This window comes from Salmo trutta, chromosome 15 (genome assembly GCF_901001165.1).
Source record: "Salmo trutta chromosome 15, fSalTru1.1, whole genome shotgun sequence".
Classification (NCBI taxonomy): Eukaryota; Metazoa; Chordata; class Actinopteri; order Salmoniformes; family Salmonidae; genus Salmo; species Salmo trutta.
In genome coordinates, this window is record NC_042971.1 from 10,194,732 (window position 1) to 10,220,195 (window position 25,464).

General features: G+C 42.4%; 2 protein-coding genes across 4 annotated transcripts; one reads left to right on the forward strand and one right to left on the reverse strand.

The window, feature by feature from the left end:
- The first annotated feature begins 281 nt into the window (after nucleotides 1–281).
- LOC115148452 (heterogeneous nuclear ribonucleoprotein A/B) lies at nucleotides 282–5,678 on the forward strand. 3 transcript variants are annotated; one of them, XM_029690351.1, is made up of 9 exons: nucleotides 282–393; nucleotides 869–1,122; nucleotides 1,893–2,061; nucleotides 2,144–2,302; nucleotides 2,404–2,559; nucleotides 3,763–3,874; nucleotides 4,172–4,330; nucleotides 4,419–4,504; nucleotides 5,047–5,678. In XM_029690351.1, exons 2-8 carry the CDS (start codon nucleotides 878–880, stop codon nucleotides 4,487–4,489), a joined length of 1,071 nt encoding a protein of 356 aa, XP_029546211.1. In that variant the 5' UTR covers nucleotides 282–393; nucleotides 869–877; the 3' UTR covers nucleotides 4,490–4,504; nucleotides 5,047–5,678. The 3 variants fall into 3 exon arrangements, with proteins under 3 accessions (XP_029546211.1, XP_029546212.1, XP_029546213.1); XM_029690352.1 differs by having other exon boundaries at nucleotides 2,404–2,535; XM_029690353.1 differs by lacking the exon at nucleotides 4,419–4,504.
- Nucleotides 5,679–7,079: 1,401 nt separating this feature from the next.
- Nucleotides 7,080–8,879, reverse strand: LOC115148453 (thymosin beta-11). Its single transcript, XM_029690354.1, has 3 exons — nucleotides 8,784–8,879; nucleotides 8,065–8,169; nucleotides 7,080–7,359 (listed from the first exon to the last, which is right to left on the reverse strand). The coding sequence occupies exons 2-3, from the start codon at nucleotides 8,162–8,164 to the stop codon at nucleotides 7,322–7,324; spliced, it is 138 nt and encodes a 45-aa protein (XP_029546214.1). The 5' UTR covers nucleotides 8,165–8,169; nucleotides 8,784–8,879; the 3' UTR covers nucleotides 7,080–7,321.
- Between the last annotated feature and the right edge of the window lie 16,585 nt (nucleotides 8,880–25,464).

Genomic DNA, 25,464 nt, shown 5'->3' on the forward strand with positions numbered 1-25,464 from the left:
AAACTAATGTCTGATAATCATAAGCTGCTATTTATTGCTGACTAGCAGATGCCACTAATGTGCATTCTGAACAGATAATGAAGCTCAGAGTAATGAACCGTTTTTCGGTAGAATTTGGTGAAAATGCCAAAGCCTTCAGAAAGCCTTGGTTTCCCATTATTACATTATACTTTGATCCACAAAAACACAGACCTTGTTTGAAGTGATTCTAAAATCTCCTATGGGAAAAATGTATGGTGAAAAACCAATTGGAACCATTTCCGTGTTTGACCGCTAGGTTTTATGGGTATTATGACGACAACAGTGTGGTACTCTATCCGGTAGTATAAAGATTGCCACGAGTTAGCGGAGTCGGAGAGTATCCATCTTGAATAGCAGCGTACATTTTAAACAGTAAGCGCTATTTTCGTTTTATCTCGCACACATTGCGTTGTGATTCAACGATTTATGTCCCTCGGTATCGTGCTAGCTAAATGATGTATAGCTGCTCTAACGTCATTAGCTATTGCAAGCTAACTCGGTTTGTCAAATCAGGCACTGGCAGGCCGCAAACACGAGCAGAATAACCAGCTAACATTAGCGAGCTATCGTAATTGCTAAAATACATCTGTTCAGATTAGGATATCAGGCCTTTGGATTGTTTATGTGCACAGTTTGGTTGTATCCGTATAAAGTAGAATACAATTAAACTTTGGCTGTGGTGTTGTATCAACTCAAATGTTAAGTGTTCCGATGTTAACAAGCTTAGAGAAGCCGGTTAGTGTATGGCAGGGCAGTCATTGGGGCCTACTTCTTGAATGGTCATGGTTGTCTACAGGAAGTGCTATTCATATAGGCTGCTAGCTAACGTTCTTTTTCCCCACGGTAGGCGATCACTATGTCTGACGACGCTGAGCAGCAATTCATGGAGACCGCCAAAAATGGAAATGAAGCCGAGGAAGAACTGAATGGAGCAGAAGAATCCACAGAACACCCCGAGGCAGAGGAACAAGAAGAACAGAGCTGCACGGTGGAGGGAGAGCCAGTGGCAGAGGAACCGGCTGTGGTGGAGGAAGGGGTCACGCAGAACGGAGCGGCAGAGGGGGGACAGATAAATGCAAGTAAAGGCGAGGATGACGCTGGGTACGTTTCTGTATGGTTGTTTTAACATATTTATGTAACATACTAACGTTACGTCCTTGATGTATTTTCTTTTTTTGGAGCCATGTACAGCCCGTTTGGGGGATGGACTTCAACTGGCTAGTATTCAGTTATAGCATTTAATTTTTCAAAATATTTAGTGTTATGAGTTGCAGTGATTCAACTAGCTGAGAATTCTCAACTCTACAATGGAGTGGAGTTGAGAAACTGTGGATTCCAACTCCCACTGACAACTATGACAAGCACAAATACACAGTAAGCGTTAAATCATTGATATTTATAGAACTATTGCTTGGTAGTGCATGTTTTAAGTAGTTAACCTAATACTCATGCGCAGATTACGCGACACAATTTGACAGGTCACACAGAATTTAGTTATAAAAAACTAGATTGCAGCACCCATAGAAAACAATGCCTTTACACAGGACTAACGAGGTATGCATTAAAGAATGATACCGACTCGATGTAGTTGGAGGTACACTCCACCAAAACTCATCGTGGCCAACTCTATTGCGATGTGATGAACATATCGGGGAGTTCAGAATTCTCAGCTATATTTCCACCAAAATATGTGTGAACACCCAGTCTGTTACTGGCTTGTACAAGTTTGTAAGCCACAATGTCCCTAGTAATTTTATATATATTTTTTTTTTACTCAAATAATATCAAAACAAATATGTTTATGGTGGCTGCTTAGTTGTCAGCCTATGATAATTGTCCTTGGTGTGTTACTGATCTGTGTTTCTCTGCAGCAAAATGTTTGTTGGTGGACTTAGCTGGGACACTAGCAAAAAAGACCTGAAAGACTACTTCTCCAAATTTGGAGAGGTGACTGATTGTACCATCAAGATGGACTCAAACACAGGACGATCACGTGGGTTTGGGTTCATCTTGTTCAAAGAAGCAGGAAGTGTAGACAAGGTATGTGCCATGAGAAAGGTGACATGGTTTTACATTGTGACAAGTTGGGCTTTGTATTCTAACCTTTTCTCTAACCTGGTAGGTTCTTGAGCAGAAAGAACACAGGCTAGATGGACGACAGATAGACCCAAAGAAGGCGATGGCAATGAAGAAGGAACCAGCCAAGAAGATCTTTGTTGGTGGCCTAAACCCAGAAGCCACAGAGGAGACCATCAGAGAATACTTTGGAACCTTTGGAGAGGTTTGTCATTGTCCTATGATGGCCTCAACCTGACCTTCCTGTATGTTTTAGTAGCTATTGATTTTCCAGTGTTCTAAATGTGTCATTATTCACATCTTCAGATTGAATCCATTGAACTTCCAGTGGACCCCAAGTTCAAGAAAAGGAGGGGGTTTATCTTCATCACATTCAAAGAAGAGGCCACTGTTAAAAAATGCCTTGAAAAAAAGTTCCACAATGTCTGTGGAACCAAGGTAACAAACGGAAAGGAAGGCCTTGTATGTATATTTCTTAATAAACCTATTTTATTTTTATTTGTTTAACTTATGGTTGATGGTGGGAAATGTGGGTTAACGTGTATGCTGTGGTTATCATTCTATACTGACACAAATATAAGCGCAATATGCAACAATTTCTACGATTTTACTCAGTTACAGTTCATATAAGGAAATCGGTCAATTGAAATCATTTCATTAGGCCCAAATCTATGGATTTCACATGACTGGGAATACATATATGCATGTGTTGGTTACAAATACCTTTAAAAAAAAATATGTGCTCAATGGGTTTCTGAGTGTGCAGGCCATGAACGAACTGAGACATTTTCAGCTTCCTGGAATTGTGTACAGAACCTTGCGACATGCTGAAATATGAGATGTCGGCAGATGAATGGCACGACTAGGCCGTCATTGAAAATAAGAATTTGTTCTTAAGTGACTTGCCTAGTTAAATAAAGGTAAAATATATATTTAAAAAAAAAAAAAAAAACACAAAGCCACACACGTGGTCTGCAGTTGTGAGGCCGGTTGGCCGTACTGCCACATTCTCTAAAACATTTATTGGAGGTGGCTTAGCGAAATGAACATTAAATTACCATATCTGGCAACAGCTCTGGTGGACATTCCTGCAGTCAGCATGCACATTGCATGCTCCCTCAATTGGAGACATCTGTGGAGTTGTGACACAACTGCACATTTTAGTGCCCTTTTATTGTCCCCAGCACAAGGTGCACCTGTGTAATGATCATGCTGTTTCATGAGCCTCTTAATCTATCATCTTATTTGTGTGAAATGCAAACTTGTCTAATTGCTTAGTCTGTACATTTGTTCATTCCCTCCTGAAATGCTTTGGGACATGCTCATGCAATGTGGTGTTAAATAATGCTTCCTCACAGAAATGCACATTGCATGCAATACTTTTTTTTAGACCCACTTGCATGGTGTGAAATTACTAGAATTATTCTGTCCAAATTAAACACCATTTCATTTTTGCATGTCGGTATTCAGATACATTTTTATCAAGTTCAAATGGATTGTGTTGGCAGTGTCCTGACTAAAACGGGGGTCCAGTGTGAGCTCGACACCAGAATCCACATCTTCAACTTAAAAGATGTGTACGAATAGCTCTCGCATGTTTGTGCTGCATGCTGTCGTGTCTTTACAGCATCTATTATTAAACATCCTCCTTGATTTTAATTCCAGTGCGAGATCAAAATCGCCCAGCCCAAGGAGGTGTACCAGCAGCAGCAGTTCGGAGGCCGTGGAGGTGGCGGCGGGAGCTACGGAGGAGGCCGGGGAGGCAGGGGGCGTGGTGGTGCGTACTAAAGCAAGCAGTCCAACGTAGTTATGCGTGACCTAAGGCATCGCGCAGGTATGCAGAGTATTTTGTATAATGCTAGTTTCATTTCGAGTGAAAGGCAGGGTGCAATGGGTTGTACCTGCAGGAAGACCTCAGCTTTAAGGGTGCCTGACAGGTGTTGAGCTTGCAAGGCATGGAAGGATCTGAGAAATGGGTTGCTAATGGGCATTCGTCCTCGGACCATAAAGATCTGGATTGTCATTTAGTACAAAATGATTTTGTCTGACTTAAAACCACATTTCTTTCCCTCAGGCCAAAACCAATATGGGAACCAGGGTTATAGTAATTACTGGAGCCAAGGCTATGGCAACCAAGGCTATGGCTATGGCGGGCAGCAGGGCTATGGAAACTATGGCAGTTACGGCAACTATGACTACTCTGCTGGATACTATGGAGGGGGCTACGACTACAGTGAGTATAGACCTCTGGCAAGCGCCTACCTGATTGTTTGACTTGTCTTTGCACAGAAGCACTCAGTCCTCTCTCTCTATTCCTGCAGACCAGGGCAATACAAGCTATGGGAAAACTCCAAGACGTGGAGGCCACCAGGGTAGCTACAAGCCATACTGATCACATGTAGTGCAGGTATGCATTTTAGTGCTTTGTAACATTGTGGTGCGATATAGCTGTTAGATTTGTGGCATTGATGCCCAAAAATTTCCTTGCCAAGATTTACAGTCTGGCTCAGGGGAAGGCTATTGTAGATGAAATTACTCCACTCTTCATCAATTGGATTAAGTAAATACAGTGCTGTTGGGGATAGGAAACTTGTTTTGAAAGTACACAACCTCAAACCCTCAAATTTGCCAGCACAAAATCTGCATCAGATGCACCCCTACAACTACACTACTGGATCAATAAGGGTTGATGTTGCGGTGGACCACAATGGGTTTTCTAGAGTGGGAGATGGGTGACTATCTGCTTAAAGCTGCACAGCAAATTTAACAATGTCTGCCGTTTCCCTTAATGCTATGCCATAACCACTCTAACCGGCAGCATTGACTTTCTAATCCATCCCCTGTTTCTTGCATGCTTGTTGCCCTAGCTGTTTGCTTGCTCTTTGATGCAGGGTGGTGGGCTCATGTCTTAAGCGGTGTGCAACAATTCCTTTTTCTCCTCTCTTAAAGGACTCAAGTAAACACAGATTTGAAAGACCATGGGTGCGGCAGAAGTATGCAGGACTTGATTCTTTCCTGTGGGATGAGACTCATGCTCCATTTGTACAGACCATCTGAGGAACTGGAGAAGTAAATGCCACTTTTCCATGTTTTTATTTTATCTTTTTTTTGGGGGGGTCCACATTTCCAGAGATGGAAGTGTTATTTTTACTGTACTTTTTGGTACCTTTTTTGAATCTAATGTATTGTATGGTTGTATTTTACATGTCGACTGGATTTACATGAGAATCAGAAGCTGTCAGAGCTTTTGAAATAAACCAATTTTGAGTAATTTTTTTCTGGTTTCTAGATGACTTTCTTTTCTGGCTCTGGACTTGCAACAAGGAATTCAGTGTGGGATTGGGGTATGATGTAAAAGGGATTTGCCTAAATCTGAATTAATTTAAGTTTGTCTAGAGAATGTCAACTTGTAGATGGAACCAACCAGTATATTTTGGATTAATTTTAATTTTGACCTGTTAAGTGGCATTTATAGAAAATATAGTTAAAGCCTGCAGAATATTGCTACGTGGAGTTGCAGCCCCTCTGGAATCTCATTCATTGTCTTTGGCTAATTGTTAGAAATAAAATTGATTTTATAATTTTGTCTCTTTAATGCTTAACTTACAGATACTGTCTAATGTTAAATTATTCAAATGCTAAACAAGCGTAATCTTGGACATTTCGTATTTGAGATTAATTCCATATAATTTGTAGACAATCATTTGCCCTTTCCCTACTGTTGCTGAAAGTCTCTCCTGTTGTGGCATATTTAAGTTGTCTATTTACTAGGTTGACTGTTTGCTCTTTGATGCATTTTGGTTTCATTAGATTTCTTTATGGCTGTGTTTACTTATACAGGAAGCCCAATTCTGATCTTTGCCTATTATTGTCAAAAGACCAATTGGTGCAAAATCTCATAATTGGGCTGGTAGAGTTATTCATGACATTCTCACTAACATGTTTGAGGGGCAACATCTAAATTGGACAGTGGTTTGTAATGGCAGACAACTATGTAATGTTGATGGAGATGTGCATGTCAGCTCTACAGTGTCTTTTCTACAGTAGCATGTGACGTGTGTGGTTGTATGTGTGTGTAAAGCATTTCCATACACTAGTTTAATTGCACTGAAAATTATCTTTCACGGCATAGTAACTGTTTTGTTTTCTTCTGATGTGGGATTTTGATAGCCTGGTCCCAGGTCTGTTTGTGCTCTTGCCAACTCCATTGCTCATTGTCAAGCCAAACTATTTTTGTTTGGCATGATGGCACAGACGCACTCACGCTAGGAATTTGATTGAATTGAATATTTCTTAAGTCATTTCACCGGCGCCAATCTGAGTTAATTCCGTACCACTTGGTCTTCAGTGGTTTTGCAGGTCCCTGGTGGTGGTGATTGGTTTCTTGGACCTGATAACTTGAGTTTTTGTAGCCTGTTAGGATACTTAACATGGCAGGTAAGGAGAATTAGGTTACGGTTAGGCTTTGCTAAAATGCTACAGTTGTCCCGGAGGCAACTCAAACATGCAACACTTGTAGCTGTACGCTGTAGCTGTACGCCATCTAGCCACAACCGTAGAAGCCATTGGTTCCGAGAAACCGTTGTCTCGAAACTGGGCAGAAATGGCCTTTTCATTTCACACTAAATCAGCAAAATTATATGTAATTAAACAACTGGTAATATGGATTGAGAAACGAGGTAGGTTATAACTAATTTGCCTGGATCTGTTCATTGCCAACTGAAACAATTTCTTAAGGATCACAAAGACTTGCACCCAGGCTAGCAACTAATCAAAGTTTATTGAACTGCAGCTGCTATTCTCTTGTGGTTTTGGGAAATGTGAAGACTAGATTTGAAGAGGATAGTATACCTCAATATTCTGTTAAATGGCTGTGAGTGTGGCTATGGGAAATGTATACCTTTTTGGAGGCTTGGCCACTTTTCTTTAGGCCTGTAGTTTACTTGAATATACACAACCTGTTCACATAATGATAGAACACATCTTTTTATGTCATATTTTATTACTCTGACTTAGAGACATACAAAACATTGAGCAATAAGTGTTTCGAAAACATCCTCTGACTGTAGCAAACAATCCTAATAACCCTCATTTTCCAATTTTGTTGAGCACCAGTGTGATAAAAGTCAAGGTCCTGTTCTCCCTTCATAGTTATGGTTCTTGACAGATGGAGGTCAGAGAATCAAATTAAAGTAGCTGGTCGGAAACACTTCGCTTCTTCTGGTCAAGGCGATGGCTCTCGTTTCCTCTCTTGGTCGATTGCTACAACATGGAAACAAATGTTAAACCCTTTTCGAAGAGAACGGCTATCTCTGATATTCATTTCTATACATATTTCTATTATTGAATGATTAAGATGATACAATGATCAAAGCAAAATGTTTGAGTGCAGTGGGGGCTGCTGAGGGGAGGACAGCTCGTAATGGAGAAAATGGAATGGCATGAAACACCTGGAGACCATGTGTTTGATGTATTTGATACCATTCCGCTCTAGCCATTACCACAAGCCCATCCTCCCCAATTAAGGTGCCACCAACCTCCTGTGGTTGAGTGTGAGGGCCGACAGACCCTGACTAATAAAACCACCTCTACAGATTGCAGTTCTTGAGTGAAGCACAGATGTTGACCCATGCTGTCACCATGTAAAATGAATGTAAATTGAGGTCCCCCTTTGGGGCAGTGTACAGTACAAGGTGTCTTTTATACAGAATCTGTGGTTAATGCTATGGTTAATCTCATATATTTGCATTTCCTTTGTTAATCAATTTATAAAGAAAACCCTCCCCTGAACACACAGTTACTCTTGCATGGATGGGTAGTAAATGGCTTATCTTCTTGCCTGGTCATCTGTTGCTAGGGAGAGATGCCAGCAATAAGATGGATCTGACAGCCCATGGAACACCTTACAGGGCTGAGCCCTAGCTCAAGCAGATTCATCACAGAGCTAGATGGACAAGATTCACTCACTTTCTTTGGTTGGCAATGGGTTCTTCACTCTGGTCTCCGTCTTCTTCAGCCTAGTCTTGTCAAAGCTGGAGATTTCTCTCATATTGGGTTTGTCAGACATGATAGCTGTACATGAAGAGGGAGATGCAAATGAGGCACAGTAGTTGCTATCAATATGTTCCCATCCGAATGGCTATGAGTATGGACACGCCTTAGAATGAAACATTACTCATAATAATTTCAGCCAAACAGGGTTTCAAGACTGCTACCCTTGTGGGTGTGAAGGACAGCTGTTGTAAGATTTTCATGGATGAGTGTTGGTCTCTCTGCCTGACAGATCACCAATGCCCACCCCTCAGACCCTCCATGTATTGTTGGGCTTGGCCTTTGTTCTCCGATGTACTCATCCTTCATTCTCTCCCCCTTTCTACCCCTCCTTGTAAATCCAGTCCTGTTGCATGTGCTCCCCTTCCACCCAGGGAGTGCTCAGACAAATGATTGAGAATAAGCGCCCCATCATATTACAGTAATATCCCCTCCTAAAACAATCACTGTCTTTTTGGATAATGCTGTCTAATAGCCAGCCTACTGCGGCACTTATAGTAACTGTCTTTATCATCCTAGTAAAAGGGTGGCAAATGGACTGTAGTAGATATGGCATGATATATAGACACAGATGCAGTATATATGATTTACATGTAGTATATGAAGCTACAGATCTAATGCAGAGAATTTCTTACCGTAGAGCAGGGTGTGCTGCGTCCAAAAGCTACACGTGCCTGTGTCTGTCTATGAGTGGTCCAGAGCTGCATCTGACACTGCATGTGGGTGCCTCCTGCAGGGTGTGGGCAGGGGAGGGGGCTATTGATCTCTCTCTCCCTTTTTTTCTTTCTCTCTCTCTCTCTCTCCCTCTCTCCATCCTGACACATCATGAAATATTCATGCCACGTAGTAGGAGGGGTAGCAGCAGCTTCCAGAGTAAAACTGCTGATTCCACACTGATAGGAAATATATTAGGCTGCATTATGTTGGGGATAAAAGGCAATTATGTAATGGATGAACATCATGATTTTTAAAAGACGTAGTTAATGCTGATGTGAGTTAGTTTTAAAGCAACAGGACTTCTTCAAGGGGCATGTAGTCTGGTGGGAAACATAAAAGGATCAGTCATGCCTGTTAGATTTGCAGATCTTCACCACTGCCATTTGTTGTGTGTCATCTCATCTAATGACTTGAGTGTATACTGTGCTTTTCCGTCAGACTGAGCACAGCACTGGGGCAAGGTTTCAAAGACATTTATTCTGAATATCCATAGAAATATACTGTGATACATTCAAAAGAAATATGCACACGCTGAGACAATGTGGAATCAGCTGGAGATGAAGACGGATTTCTTTGAGCAGATGGACAAATATCAATGTTCAAGGATACATTCTCCTCATTCCTGGTCAACTGTATGGCTGCTCAAGATAGAGGGGCCAACATTCTGTCTGCAGCCTCTGTGCTGCACACACGAAGAGGGTATCTGACACATTAGACGCATGGTGATTCTTTGTCTGACAGCTGCACCCTGAGACTGGGTGGCAGTCTGTTTCTGCTCTCTTGCCAACTCCTTATGGAATTGTCATACTTGGTAATGACAATGGCGTAGGCAATAGCACAAACAGATCTGGGACCAGGCTACTGCATCCTGGCTAGTCAATAAGAACAAGAAGTCTAAGTTAATCAGACACACACAGCTGTTGACAGGGTCCAGGGTCTCTGTTAAGCTGGGGTGGGGCAGGCTGGGTTGGGACACATTCCATTAGTGCGTTGAGGTGGTCGATGCCCATATGACAGAGACCTCTCAATTTCATGACATTGTTACATTATTTAACAATAGTATGCATACATTAGATGCTGACAAACTCCTGAAGGGTCCACAAAACGCATGGCCAATTTAAATGTTATAGTTAGGCCTGCAGTCAATTTGAATATTCATATAAATGTCTGAAGAAAGGGACATTTCTAATGCGTTGACTATCTTAGTGATCATCACTGATGGTGTTTATGGAAAAATGTCATCTTCACCATTAGATGGAGCCAGAGCACATTAAATATTACTATGAGTAAAGCCCTGCCACATGTATTTAGGCCGCCTACCAACAGACTCACTTAACCCTGGTCTGTATGTCTGATCAGGTGAGCTGAGGGCTGCATCTGTCTGAGTATTGTTTCACTTTGGCTGTGTGTTTGATCATACAGTGCCTTTGGAAAGTATTCAGACCCCTTGATTTTTTCCACATTTTGTTACATTACAGCCTTATTCTAAAATGGATAAGATAAAAAATTGTCCTCAGCAATCGACACACAATACCCCATAATGACAAAGCAAAAAATGTTTTTTTTAGAAATGTTTGCAAATGTATAAAAAACAGAAATACCTTATTTACATAAGTATTCAGACCCTTTGCCATGAGACTCGAAACTGAGCTCAGGTGCATCCTGTTTTCATTGATCATCCTTCAGATGTTTCTACAACTTGACTGGAGTCCACCTGTGGTAAATGAAATTGATTGGACATGATATGGAATGGCACACACCAGTCTATATAAGGTCCCACAGTTATCATAGCAAAAACCAAGCCATGAGGTCGAAGGAATTGTCCGTAGAGCTCAGAGACACGATTGTGTCGAGGCACAGATTTTGGGAAAGGTACCAAAACATTTATGCAGCATTGAAGGTCCGTCCCCAAGAACACAGTGGCATCCATCATTCTTAAATGGAAGAAGTTTGGAACCACCAAGACTCTTCCTAGAGCTGGCCGCCCAGACAAACTGAGCAATCGGGGGAGAAGGGCCTTGGTCAGGGAGGTGACCAAGATCCCGATGGTCACTCTGACAGAGCTCTAAAGTTCCTCTGTGGAGATGGGAGAACCTTCCAGAAGGACAACCATCTCTGCAGCACTCCACCAATCAGGGCTTTATGGTAGAGTGGCCAGACGGAGGCCACTCCTCAGTATAAGGCACATGACGGTCCGCTTGGAGTTTGCCTAAAGGCACCTAAAGACTCTCAGACCATGAGAAACAAGATTCTCTGGTCTGATGAAACCAAGATTGAACTCTTTGGCCTGAATGCCAAGCCTCACGTCTGGAGAAAATCTGGCACCATCCCAACTGTGAAGCATGGTGGTGGCAGTATCATGCTGTGGGGATGTTTTTCAGCGTCAGGGACTGGAATCAGAAACGAGGCAAAGATGAACGGAGCAAAGTACAGAGAGCTGCTTGATTAAAACCTGCCCCAGAGGGCTCAGTACCTCAGACTGTTGCGAAGGTTCACCTTCCAACAGGACAACGACCCTAAGCACACAGCCAAGACAATGCAGAAGTGGCTTCGGGACAAGTCTCTGAATGTCCTTAAGTGGCTCAGCCAGAGCCCAGACTTGAACCCAATAAAACATCTCTGGAGAGACCTGAAAACGCTTCCCATCCAACCTGACAGAGCTTGAGAGGATCTGCAGAGAATAATGAGAGAAACTCCCCAAATACAGGTGTGTCAAGCTTGTAGCATCCTACCCAAGAAGACTCAATGCTGTAATCGCTGCCAAAGGTGCTTCAACAAAGTACTGAGTAAAGGTTCTGAAAACGTATGTATTCAGAACCTGTTTTGCTTAGTCATTATGGTGTATTGTGTGTAGAGTAAACATTTTTTTAAATACATTTTAGAACAAGGCTGTAACATAACAAAATGTGGAAAAGGTCAAGGGGTCTGAACATTTTCTGAAGGCACTGTATATTCGTATTTGAAGAATGATTTCTCTTGTATATAGTGCCTCAATACAAGCACTGGACAGCACAGCATAGTTTAAATTCATTGCTGAAGGAATATGACAGAGCAACTAGTCAGGCTACTGGTTGTTTCTTTTTGACATCTAGCACCCAGTTGGAGATAACCATTACACATGCACTTCTATTGTGATGAGTACAGGGTATTGGCTGGCCACACTGTCATACAGGACCGGCTCCAGGCATAAGTGACATAAGTGTTGAAAATAATAATAATTAGGAACTCAGTCAGTCTCAACTTACTGTTAAGAGTTAGAATAGTAGAATAGACAAGGTGTATTTTCTCTTGCTATGTCATTCACTGACAGTCACTCAATTAGCCATGTCAGCTAAACATTTTTAGATTGGTCAGTTAGCTGGCTACACTATCTAAACTTGTAGTAATCATGGCCGAATACCGACCAGGTACGCAGGGCACGTGCCCAGTGGCCCTGACCTCCATGGAGCCCCCATTGATTTTGTTAGTCACTCTCACTCAGATATTAACATGGCATAAATCATGGGAAAATGTGTAGAACTGCAGGAAATTAACTGTAAAACTGCATATTTTCTTCTCTGGCCCATGGCAAAATTAGTAGAATTGCAGGAAAATTACTTTAAAGTGTAATTTTCTCTCTCCGCAATCAAGAGGGGGGCCCCCAAAAGGCTAGAGCCAGCCCTGCTGTCATACATGTATTTTTGTCAAGCAGTTTTCATCACTGTCCACTAGAGAGCAGTGTAAATAATTTTTTGTTATGCTCTGCACCAACTAACATATCTTCAGATTTTGTGTCCAAAATTCTATCCCTACCTCTTGCACTCTGCATTACTCAATGTCTGCATTAGTCAGACACACTCAGACAACCTGGTTGGCCCTGTTACCACTCTTCACCAAATCCTTCACTGTCGAGAGAGAGAGAGACCACTCTGCAGACCACTTTTCTAGTCACACAGGCCCACTTCATCCTGAGCATCCTGTTAATGGGGGGATTTGAGAGGACAGAAAACATTTGCATTCAGAATAGTATTACAAATCCTGCGATCTGCTCAGTCAGACAGTGTATGAAATGTTTGTGAAGAGGTAACCTTGAGGGGATGACAATAAGGATTCAATAACGGGTGAAGAGACACTGTAGACAATGCAGAAATAGTTATTTTTATTTTGTATTCTGTAGTTTAGTTAGTACTGTCCTTCTTGTGAAAATAACTGTCTGTCTGTTGACCCTTTGATAGTGAAACGGCAAGACACAGCATCCCACAACTGTTAGAGGTAGAATCTCATGTTTGCACCATTAGACAGTTAGACCTGACACAAAGCTGACATGATGAGGAATACAGACATACTATTAGTATTGTACTCTACACACTGTGATGGCCGTGCTGCGACTTTGTACTGAGTCACTCGGATTTTGATTTTGTCACTGAGTGTTGTGAGTGGTTTCATGAAAATGGCAAAAGAAAGGAGAGTGGCAGCCTGGAATGGATGGAAATTGAAGTGCCTATAGTGCATGGAACTTTAAGAATTATGCAGAACACACACACACACACACACATACCTACACACACAGATTCCTAAGGTTTGAACATAAAAGCCCAGAGGGTTTGTTCAGAGATTATAGGCACATCTCACATCAGTGCACAAATCGGTGCCCCCCCTATCTTGCCCTTATTTTTCCCTCCATCTCCTTGGAGCGGAATGCACTTGACGTGTCGCAGCTGTGCTCAACAGAGCAAGGCGATGTTCCCCACTTCCTACGCACCGTCAGTCACCCTCCACCCTTAGATCCCACAGTAAGCACTCCATCTAGGGAGCATTAATCACCATCGTTGAGACAGAGTGATCCCCCCCTGTCCCCTGTCTGAGATACTCAACCGGATTAACATGATACTGTCTCTTGAGGAAACGGTTTATTCTCTGACCATTTGAGGGTCAAACGAGTTAAACAATAATCAAAGGTTTTGTCATGTTGTAGCAGTATCATATGACAATGACATCACTATTGGTCCTTGCAATGAATGTGTTGTTTGTCCTCATCTCACTGTTCTTTTCACTGTGGGGACAAATCAACTTAGACATGTTTTCCAGTGGCCACCACCACCCATTACTGTTGACATCAGACTGCTACACCAATGACATGAGTCTGTGGTTAGCTTACACCAATGACATGAGTCTGTGGTTAGCTTACACCAATGACATGAGTCTGTGGTAGGCTTACACCAATGACATGAGTCTGTGGTTAGCTTACACCAATGACATGAGTCTGTGGTTAGCTTACACCAATGACATGAGTCTGTGGTAGGCTTACACCAATGACATGAGTCTGTGGTTAGCTTACACCAATGACATGAGTCTGTGGTAGGCTTACACCAATGACATGAGTCTGTGGTTAGCTTACACCAATGACATGAGTCTGTGGTAGGCTTACACCAATGCATGAGTTAGTCCCTTATCATCCCCAAGGAGACAATATAGCCTCCATCCATGGAGATGCAGGAGAGAGAGCTGCTTCCCAGAACGAAGCTGTTGTCATGGAAACAGTGTAGGCCTACCGATGGAAACACACGACAATGGGAAAAAGGGAGCTGAGAGAGAGAGCAGTCAACACACACTGACCAGGTCTGGCCTCACCAAGGGCAGAGGCACTAAACGCTTTAGGTACAGTACAGTAACTGGACTAACGGCAGGTGCTAGTTGTAGGAGGAGGGGAGTAGAAAGCAGGAAGCTGTGGTATGGGCTGTGCCAGACATTTCCCTCCTCTCCCGCTGAGCTCTCTCTGTGAGAAGGTGCATTCTCCCTTCCTGTTACATAAATTCTCTGCGCTTGTGGAGGCGGCTTACATAAGCACCGGAGCTTAATTCTCCTTCGAGACGTTCCTCACTGGCTGACAAATCACATAGTTCCTGCCATTAAAGCCCCACTCTCTCACTCTCTACCCCCTCTCTCATTCTCCCGCTCTCTCCCTCGATCTTTCGGTTAACGTTGCTGGGGTGATTTTCCTGCCCTGTCTTGTGAGCTTTCTGTTCACACTGCTATTGTAAAGTTCATCTCCGTTACATCCCTATACTGTGTGGGCACTTATTCATCATTTTGATGAGAGAAACGTTCTTCCCGCCATCAATCCTGACAGTGATAATGAGCCATGGTTGATTTAGTGAATGACGTTTATTAGATTATATTATCTCTCCATCAGTGTGATTAAGAAGCCCTAACTCTCTGAGTGATATCTCAAACGCATTCCTGGCTGAATATTCGATTCTGCATAACTTAACATGGACCAGATGAGCTGAGGAGGCTGAGGAGAGTTGCAACGAACACAGTACATGAGAAAACAAAATCCAAGCAGATTGACAAGGATTAGTTGACTTTTCTCCTATCCATTAGAGAAATTTAACTGAATTGGCCCTAACCTAGAATTAACCTATTATTTTGCACAGGGTGAAGTGTTCGTCTCTATTGGGAGTTACTATTGAATGATGTAAAAGGTCAATATGTTCTATGCATGGTCACAGGGGAATAGTCTGTGACAGCATCTGGAAAAATACCTCCCCAGAGTCATTGTTTTGGAAAAAGGTTTTCCAGGGTCCCTAAGGTGTGAGTCTGAGAGAATGAGTTGACTGAAAACAAAAATCCGAGAACAGAAAGAGAGAGAGAAAGAGAAAGAGAAAAAAGAGCGAGAAGGTTGGGGGTGAGGAAGAGAGAGTGAGTTAGTGAGACGTTTTTTTGAATCAGAAGTTTATGAATCCAAAACCTGTATGGGCCTTCACAGAGTTCCTGCCGAGATATACAGTCGCTGTCGGCTCTCTATCTTACTGATCAACTACTTTCTGTCCTATTTCACAGCAGCCGGCATCCACAGTACTCACTAACATCCCGGGGGTGGGGGCTATAGAAAGGGGAAATATTTTTCCCCTCATGGTTACAGGCGCAACTCACTTTCACATCAAAGGAATGCACTGCTCTTTCCCCATGAAACAGGAATAAAAATACAGTAGTGTAATCCAGAGAGTACACCCATGATCTTACCAGGCTTCTACCACTCCTGGAACAGGTGACCAGGTGCTTTATATGATAACCTGCTGCAAGACAGCTCTGTGTTTGGACAGAGCAGGTTCATTGTTTTTTGCTGTTGGCTACATAAACTGAGCAGTGGTCAACATGTGCTGATGTGTGTTTACACCAGTGACGTGCAGTCTGAGTATACAGGGTAGGCAATGCTTAACCTGTGATAATCGAATTAAAAAAAACTGTTATGAAAAGCCAAATAAAAAATGTAATTCTATAAAAATTCTCAATGATTCTGGTGGTTTTATGCAAAAAATCTCTAGATGTGCTAAAACTGCATCAAAAGGTCTGCATAGGTGTCACTTCTTTGCCTAGCTTGAAGTAATTTCATTTGATAACATTTTTTGCGCATGCGTATTTCCAAACATGTTGTGTGGGTATTGCCTGGGGTAAACTGTGCACATTTGGGCGTGTCTACATAATTTGGTGCTTTCATCCCTTGAACTGAACAAAGCTATCGAGCAAAAACGACCTGACAAATGAACACTACTGTATTGCGCCTCAAACAATTTTCCAAGTTGGAATAATGTAATGCGCTGTGACTTTATTCATGATAGGCAAGGCAACCATCATCTCCCTCACTGCTAGCTGTCGCGTAGGCGAACAGTAAGTACTGGACTTGTCTGAAACATCACTACCAATTAATAATTTTTACCCAGACTTTAACACATCTTGGCATTTACTTTTGCTTTGTGGACGTAGTGGGAATGGGGCTTCTTCTCCCGCCACTAAATGCGGGGCCAGAGGCTTGGCTTCTACAAGATGGATGTGACTAACTACACTACATTCTATTTGCATGCAGAATAACATTGGACATGGGGTGCTGCTGTGACTTCTACAACGCTGTCACAGAGGTTAACCAGATGAATGGACTTAATTTACAAGTAAAAGTAGGCCTAAATGCATTTTCCTTTGCGGGTTAGGCTACTGTTTAATAATGAGAATAGACAACATCCCTGTAAATGTATTTGACTTAATTTTCAGCTTTCTCTGGCCCTAGTCTCTCATTCTTTCACTACTGTACTCTCACTTGCCTACTCCTGTCACACGTCTGCATTGGCTCTGTGCTGCTGTGCTGTTTGTTGCTACTTGGCTACCTGCCAAACTTTTTTTGCTTTTTACTTTAAAAAAAGTTTAATCAAACTCTGTATTTAGCGAGTTTACCAAAGTCTTAGCTTTGTCTTCACTCAACTTTTGTCTCTGGCCCCATCCCAGTTAGGGGGAGTGATGAGCTCCAGTAATTGTCTCTGGCCACATCCCAGTTAGGGGGAATGATGAGCTCCAGTAATTGTCTCTGGCCCCATCCCAGTTAGGGGGAGTGATGAGCTCCAGTAATTGTCTCTGGCCCCATCCCAGTTAGGGGGAGTGATGAGCTCCAGTAATTGTCTCTGGCCCCATCCCAGTTAGGGGGAGTGATGAGCTCCAGAAAATTGTCTCTGGCCCCATCCCAGTTAGGGGGAATGATGAGCTCCAGTAATTGTCCCTGACTCCCTCCCAGTTAGGGGGAATGATGAGCTCCAGTAATTGTCTCTGGCCCCATCCCAGTTAGGGGGAGTGATGAGCTCCAGTAATTGTCTCTGGCCCCATCCCGGTTAGGGGGAGTGATGAGCTCCAGAAAATTGTCTCTGGCCCCATCCCAGTTAGGGGGAGTGATGAGCTCCAGAAAATTGTCTCTGGCCCCATCCCAGTTAGGGGGAATGATGAGCTCCAGTAATTGTCCCTGACCCCCTCCCAGTTAGGGGGAGTGATGAGCTCCAGTTATTGTCTCTGGCCCCATCCCAGTTAGGGAGAGTGATGAGCTCCAGTATTTGTCTCTGACCCCCTCCGAGTTAGGGGGAGTGATGAGCTCCAGTAATTGTCCCTGACCCCCTCCCAGTTAGGGGGCATGATGAGCTGCAGTAATTGTCTCTGGCCCATCCCAGTTAGGGGGAATGATGAGCTCCAGTAATTGTCTCTGGCCCCATCCCAGTTAGGGGGAGTGATGAGCTCCAGTAATTGTCTCTGGCCCCATCCCAGTTAGGGGGAATGATGAGCTCCAGTAATTGTCTCTGGCCCCATCCCAGTTAGGGGGAGTGATGAGCTCCAGTAATTGTCTCTGGCCCCATCCCAGTTAGGGGGAATGATGAGCTCCAGTAATTGTCTCTGGCCCCATCCCAGTTACGGGGAATGATGAGCTCCAGCAATTGTCTCTGGCCCCATCCCAGTTAGGGGGAATGATGAGCTCCAGTAATTGTCTCTGGCCCCATCCCAGTTAGGGGGAATGATCAGCTCCAGTAATTGTCTCTGGCCCCATCCCAGTTAGGGGGAGTGATGAGCTCCAGTAATTGTCTCTGGCCCCATCCCAGTTAGGGGGAATGATGAGCTCCAGTAATTGTCTCTGGCCCCCTCCCAGTTAGGGGGAGTGATGAGCTCCAGTAATTGTCTCTGGCCCCATCCCGGTTAGGGGAATGATGAGCTCCAGTAATTGCCTCTGGCCCCATCCCAGTTAGGGGGAATGATGAGCTCCAGTAATTGCCTCTGGCCCCATCCCAGTTAGGGGGAGTGATGAGGTCCAGTAATTGCCTCTGGCCCCATCCCAGTTAGGGGGAGTGATGAGGTCCAGTAATTGCCTCTGGCCCCATCCCAGTTAGGGGGAGTGATGAGCTCCAGTAATTGTCTCTGGCCCCATCCCAGTTAGGGGGAGTGATGAGCTCCAGTTATTGTCTCTTGCCCCCTCCCAGTTAGGGGGAGTGATGAGCTCCAGTTATTGTCTCTGGCCCCATCCCAGTTAGGGGGAGTGATGAGCTCCAGTAATTGTCCCTGACCCCCTCCCAGTTAGGGGGAGTGATGAGCTCCAGTAATTGTCTCTGGCCCCATCCCAGTTAGGTGGAGTGATGAGGTCCAGTTATTGTCTCTTGCCCCATCCCAGTTAGGGGGAGTGATGAGCTCCAGTTATTGTCTCTTGCCCCATCCCAGTTAGGGGGAGTGATGAGCTCCAGTTATTGTCTCTGGCCCCATCCCAGTTAGGTGGAGTGATGAGCTCCAGTAATTGTCCCTGACCCCCTCCTAGTCAACTCAATCACTGGTTGAAAACTGCCCCTCCCAAAATAGAATTATTTTTGATAATTGGCCCTCTTTCTGGGAATTGCCCACAAACAGGACCAAACCTGGCCTGCTGAAGAGTGACAGACTCCATCCTAGCTGAAGGGGTGCTCTCATTTTTAGCTATCAACATAGAAAGGGCCCATGCCGAAAAGTTGATCGATATACGTGGAGGGAGGAGCTGATTTTTGTACAATAAGTTTTTGCTGTAAAATTTGCGTGCACGTTCAAACCTTGCAATGTTTTTCAGAGAAAGTCCATTTCAAGACTGTCTGCCCAGGCAAATTTGCAAAATGCTAAACCAATCAGAACTCCCATAATTACCCCTCATGATGAAGGCAGCCAATGGCCTGCTTCTAAGATGTTAACACAGCCTCTGATCTGCTGTCAGTGTGTTAAGAGGAACTAACGTTAGCTCACAGACTGAAATAAGATAAATATCTGTTTTCGAGTGCACTTGACATATGCGGTATGGTCTTGATCATATGGTCTTGATCATATGAAGAGAGACAATGTTACAGTTGACTAGCCTAGCCAGCTACTGGGCGGCTAGGCTAGTGGTTAGAGTGTTGGAATAGTAACTAAAAGGTTGCAAGATCGAATCCCCGAGCTGACAATTTTGTTCTGCCCCTGAACAAGGCAGTTAACCCACTGTTCCTAGGCCATCATTGAAAATAAGAATGTGTTGTTAATTGACTTGCCTAGTAAAATAAAAACAAAACAATTCTGTAAATATCAATATGCTTGCTCAGGAAGCTAGTGTTTCATTATCTATCTTTAAGTCAGTGAATTCGGGATGATTGTCTCATTTCAAGTAACAAGCTGCTGGCTTAAAGAAACATTCAATCATATTATTTTCATAGAAACCCAAATAAAAGCATGTAGATAGAAAATATGTGTCATGTATGCAATAATGGAGGTTTAAAAACGACAGCTGCATAAGGATATTAGCCAAAACATATGGCATAGCCTACACATATAGCATGCTGTACCTTGCAAAACAATCTGTTCTGCAATAAGATGACCATCTGCCCAATACCATGCATAACGTTGGATGCATTGGAATATAAAGTATGGAAAATTATAAAGAGCCTGTAGGATTATAGAAAAATCCTGTAGGATTATATATACAGTATATATATATATATATATATATATATGTATATATAACTTTCCTACTAACCTTCTAAAAGACGACTGTGCCAAAAACATGTCAATCCATTCATTATTCTACTACCTATGACTGAGTGTGAGACATGTTTTCCATAATGTATGTTTCATGCATAGACATTCGAACAAAGAACACCATCACAAATAGTGATTCACTATTTATTGAGTACGGAGACAAATAGCTAAGGTGTCTCAGGCAGTCTTTTCAGGTATCTAAATATAGTGTAACCTACCAATCAAGCACATTGGTAGGTTACACTATTTTTGTTTTCATATATTTTGACAATTACTTTACAGCTGGCCCATCTTGCGGAAATCGCTCAATTCTGCCTCAAGGACAAGACTCATCCCAATAAATATCAACCTGCTTAAGAGGCATTAGAAGATTTATCCCTCTATTGCAGGATAAATCAATGTTAGAATTTACATAGCTGGACATAAATGGATGTTGCATTTTACTTTATGGGTTGGTTATGTAGGCTTCTTCTAGCCCATTGCTTTATACTACAGATAATTATACGATTAGGCTATATCTTTACATTAAACACTGAGTCTGTCAGATTTCCAGTCATTCCAATTAATTTAGTACCCCTTGATCTTCAAGAATTGGACTTGGAAATATAGATGAACAAATTGTTTTAGCTGAGCATAACCCCAAAACTAAGGGCTAATTAGCCTACTCTGTTGTTCATGATTTTGTTGTCTTGGAGGACTCACAGCTTTGAGTTGGAAAAATAAATTCTACTCTCGGATTGACATGCTTTGAGTACTAACAAAAAGTGCTATTTCCATGTGAAAATGTAATTCCATATGCTGCATTTGCTATAGGCCTATTGTTAACGTTTTTGTTGGTGACTTTGTTGATATCTCAATAATTTGCAGATGTTGAAGTCTGTTAAAGGTGTGCAATTTGATCATGCATCTGTTAGGCCTATGCAATTTTTTAAAAATCATGCCTAATTAGATTGAGAAATAAAAAAGCTTCTTAATTAGGGCTAGGCGTCCCGTCAGCGTCCCGTCGATTTGAGAAATCCACTCATTCAACATGCAGAGAAAGGAATCCCAAAAGCTACCGCTAAACTTTGTTTAAACAAGTCAAAATATATTTCTGTTCAATCCTCAGGTACCCTAAAATGTAATTAAACGATAATTTTTCATACGGAAAGAAGTATGTTCAATAGAAAAGTTAAATTAGCAAGTGCGCCACCAGACTGATTTCCAACTCTGACTCCCTGTACCAAAACTCAAAATTCTTCCTCGTTTGGGAAGAAACAAGCCTGAAACCTTGAACAAAGACTGTTGACATCAAGTGGAAGCCATAGGAATTGCAATCTTGGAGCTGGAATTGCATAGCTTTCCATTGAAAGAGCATGAGCTCTCAATTTTTTTTTATTCTGGTTGGTTTTACTTTGGATTTTCGGGTACCATATCAATTGTGTTATAGTCTCATACATTATTTTAACATTTCTACAAACTTCAAAGTGTTTTCTATTGAATGGTACTAATTATATGCATATCCAGGCTTCTGGAACTGAGTAACAGGCAGTTTACTTTGGGCACATCAGTCAGATAGGAAGTGGAGAAAAATAGACCCTAGCCTGAAGAAATAATTATTAAACTTGTTTTTGTCAGTATGGAGCACAATACCATGGGAGAGTTTAGAAGAGAAGAACTCAAACTTTTATTCCATAGGCTGGGATCCACACATGCAGCTGTTACATTTTTCACTGGCTGTCCACTGGGGATTAGCCTAGGCCTAGTCATTCAAATCAAATCAAATCAAATGTTATTTGTCACATTTGCCGAATACAACAGTAGACCTTGCAGTGAAATGCTTACTTACAAGCCCTTAACCAACAATGCAGTTTTAAGAAAAATACCTTAACATTTAAAAAAAAAAAGTAACAAATAATTAAGGAGCAGCAGTAAAATATCAATAGCGAGGCTATATACAGGGGTACCGGTACAGAGTCAATGTGTAGGGGCACTGGTTAGTTGAGGTAATTGAGGTAATATGTACATGTAGGTAGAGTTATTAAAGTTGCTATGCATCGATAATAACAGAGAGTAGCAGCAGCGTAAGGGGGAATATGCAAATAGTCTAGGTCGCCATTTGATTACATGTTCAGGAGTCTTATGGCTTGGGGGTAGAAGCTGTTTAAAAACCTCTTGGATCTAGACTTGGCGCTCTGGTACCGCTTGCCGTGCGGTAGCAGAGAGAACAGTCTATGACTTGGCTGGAGTCTTTGACATTTTTTAGGGCCTTCCTCTGACATCACCTGGTATAGAGGTCAAGGATGGTAGGAAGCTTGGCCTCAATGATGTACTGGGCCGTACACACTACCCTCTGTAGTGCCTTGCGGTCGGAGGCCGAGCAGCTGCCACACCTGGTAGCGATGCAACCCATCAGGATGCTCTCGATGATGCATCTGTAAAACCTTTTGAGGGTTTTTCGTTAAGCAATGATATTCGAGTGATAGACTGTTTTAAAACTCTGCAGCTGCAATTTAAAAAATTATAATCTTTACAGTTAAAAAACATGGCGATCCCTGAAATCCAGATGGGGATGTGTAAATTAGACGCGCATTCGGTCTTTATGTTACTATTCTTAGGCTATTCTGCAGAAAATATAGGACTACCTGTCACATGAAAAAAGTTACCATGATGAGATGATAGGTCTACATGCATTGTGAACTGCCCTCCATACTGAGATGGGCTGTCTGTCGCCGCCCTGAGTGTTGGTTCATCATGCAGAGGCCGTAGAGAAGCCAGATTTAGACACTACATATAATTTAACAATTCCATTTGACGTCCTGCTGTTCATATAAACAATTGAATATAATTTACCAGTTTCTCGCAGTTACTTATCCCTGGGAAAAGGGACTGGTTTTGGTCAGACATTCTGTGTCTTGCAATCATGTTGTGCTTATGAAAATAAATATTTCATAATGATGTGGTGGTACTGGTGATTTTAAACACTTTTCTAATCGTTGTTGAGGTCTGATATTCTGCACAGCGCAAGATGAGACGTAGGTCAATGCCATAGACCTATCGTTAACCAATCACATTTCTCAAATCCATTCCTTATAAGTTCCATCTAAACTTGGAGAGGTCGGAACTAACAAAAAGCGTGTTTTTGATGAAGAGCTACAAAAGTAAGTAAATAGCCGTATTAGCCTCCAGTATTTATGCTGCAATAGTTTATGTGTCGGGGGGCTAGGGTCAGTCTGGAGTATTTCTCCTGTCTTATTTGGTGTCCTGTGTGAGTTTAAGTGTGCTCCCTCTAATCCTCTCTCTTTTTCTCTCTTTTCCTCTCTCGTTCTCTCTCTCTTTCTCTTTCCCTTAGGACCATGCCTCAGGACTAACTGGCCTGATGACTCCTTGCTGTCCCCAGTCCACCTGGTCGTGCTGCTGCTCCAGTTTCAACTGTTTTGCCCGCGGCTATGGAACCCTGACCTGTTCACCGGACGTGCTTGTTGCACCCTCGACAACTACTATAATTATTATTATTTGACCATGCTGGTCATTTATGAACATTTTAACATCTTGACCATGTTCTGTTATAATATCCACCCGGCACAGCCAGAAGAGGACTGGCCACCCCTCATAGCCTGGTTCCTCTCTAGGTTTCTTCCTAGGTTTTTGGCCTTTCTAGGGAGTTTTTCCTAGGGAGTTTTTCCTAGCCACCGTGCCTCTTTCACATGCATTGCTTGCTGTTTGGGGTTTTAGGCTGGGTTTCTGTACAGCACTTTGAGATTTCAGTTGATATACGAAGGGCTATATAAATAAATTTGATTTGATTTGATTTACTCCCTATCCGGATGACTGGGCCAGATTTGGGGATGGAGGTGATGTCCTGCTGAGGAACAGTGCCTTCAGAAAGTATTCATGCAACCTGAATTCAAAATATATACACACAATACCCCATAATGACAAAGTGAAAACATGTTTTAATAATATTGCTAATTTATTGGAAATGAAATACAGAAATATCTCATTTACATAAGTATTCACACCCCTGAGTTAACACGTTAGAATCAATTTTGGCAGCGATTACAGCTGTAAGTAAAATTCTTCAAGCTCTGTCAAGTTGGCTGTTGACCATTGCTGTCACGCCTGCTCCTTCTCCCCCTCCCTGGCGCTCGAGGGCGCTAGGCTGCCCATCATCACGCACACCTGTCACCATTGTTATGTGCACCAGTACGTCTTTTGACTCACCTGGACTCCATTACTTTGTTGATTGTCCCTCCTATATCTGTCTGTTCCTCGGTTTGATCCCTGTGTCAGCATTATTGTTGTTGTGTTTTCCCCTGTCCAGACGCTGTCCTTGTTTGTTTCTTGTCCGTTTTTAATTAAATGTTCACTCCCTGTACTTCTCATCTCATACGTCTGTCTTCACAATTGCTAGACAGCCCTTTTCAAGACAATTTAAGTCAAAACTGTAACTAGGCCACTCAGGAACATTCAATGTCATCTTGGTAAGCAACTCCAGTGTATATTTGGCCTTGTATTTTAGGTTATCATCCTGCAGAAGGTGAATTTGTCTGTTTCTAAAGCAAGTTTTCCTCTAGGATTGTTGCCTGTGCTTAGCTCTATTCCATTTATTTTTGTCCTAAAACACTTCCTAGTCATTGCGGATAACAAGCATACCGACAACATGATGCAACCACCACCATGAAAATATGGAAAGTGGGACTAAATGATGTGTTGGATTTTCCCGAAACATAACGCTTTGTATTCAGGAAAAATTCAATTTCTTTGCCACATTTTTTGCAGTTTTACTTTAGTGCCTTATTGCAAACAGGATGCATGTTTTGGAATATTTTTATTCTGTACAGGCTTTCTTCTTTTCACTCTGTCATTTAGGTAAGTATTGTGGAGTAACTACAATGTTGTTGATCCATCCTCAGTTTTCTCATATCACAGCCATTATTAAACTCTGTAACTGTTTTAAAGTAACCATTGGCCTTATGGTGAAATCAATGAGCGGTTTCCTTCCTCTCTGGCAACTGAGTTAGGAAGGGCGCTTGTGTCTTTGTAGTGACTGGGTGTATTGATACACCATCCAAAGTGTAATTAATAACTTCACCATGCTCAAAGGGATATTCAATGTCTGCTTTGTTTTATTTTCACCCATCTATCAATAGGTGCCCTCCTTTGCAAGGCATTGGAAAACCTCCCTGTTTTTTGAGAACCTCCTTACCGCATTTGCACACACTGTATATAGACTTTTCTATTGTGTTATTGACTGTATGTTTGTTTATTCCATGTGTAACTCTGTGTTGTTGTTTGTGTCGCACTGCT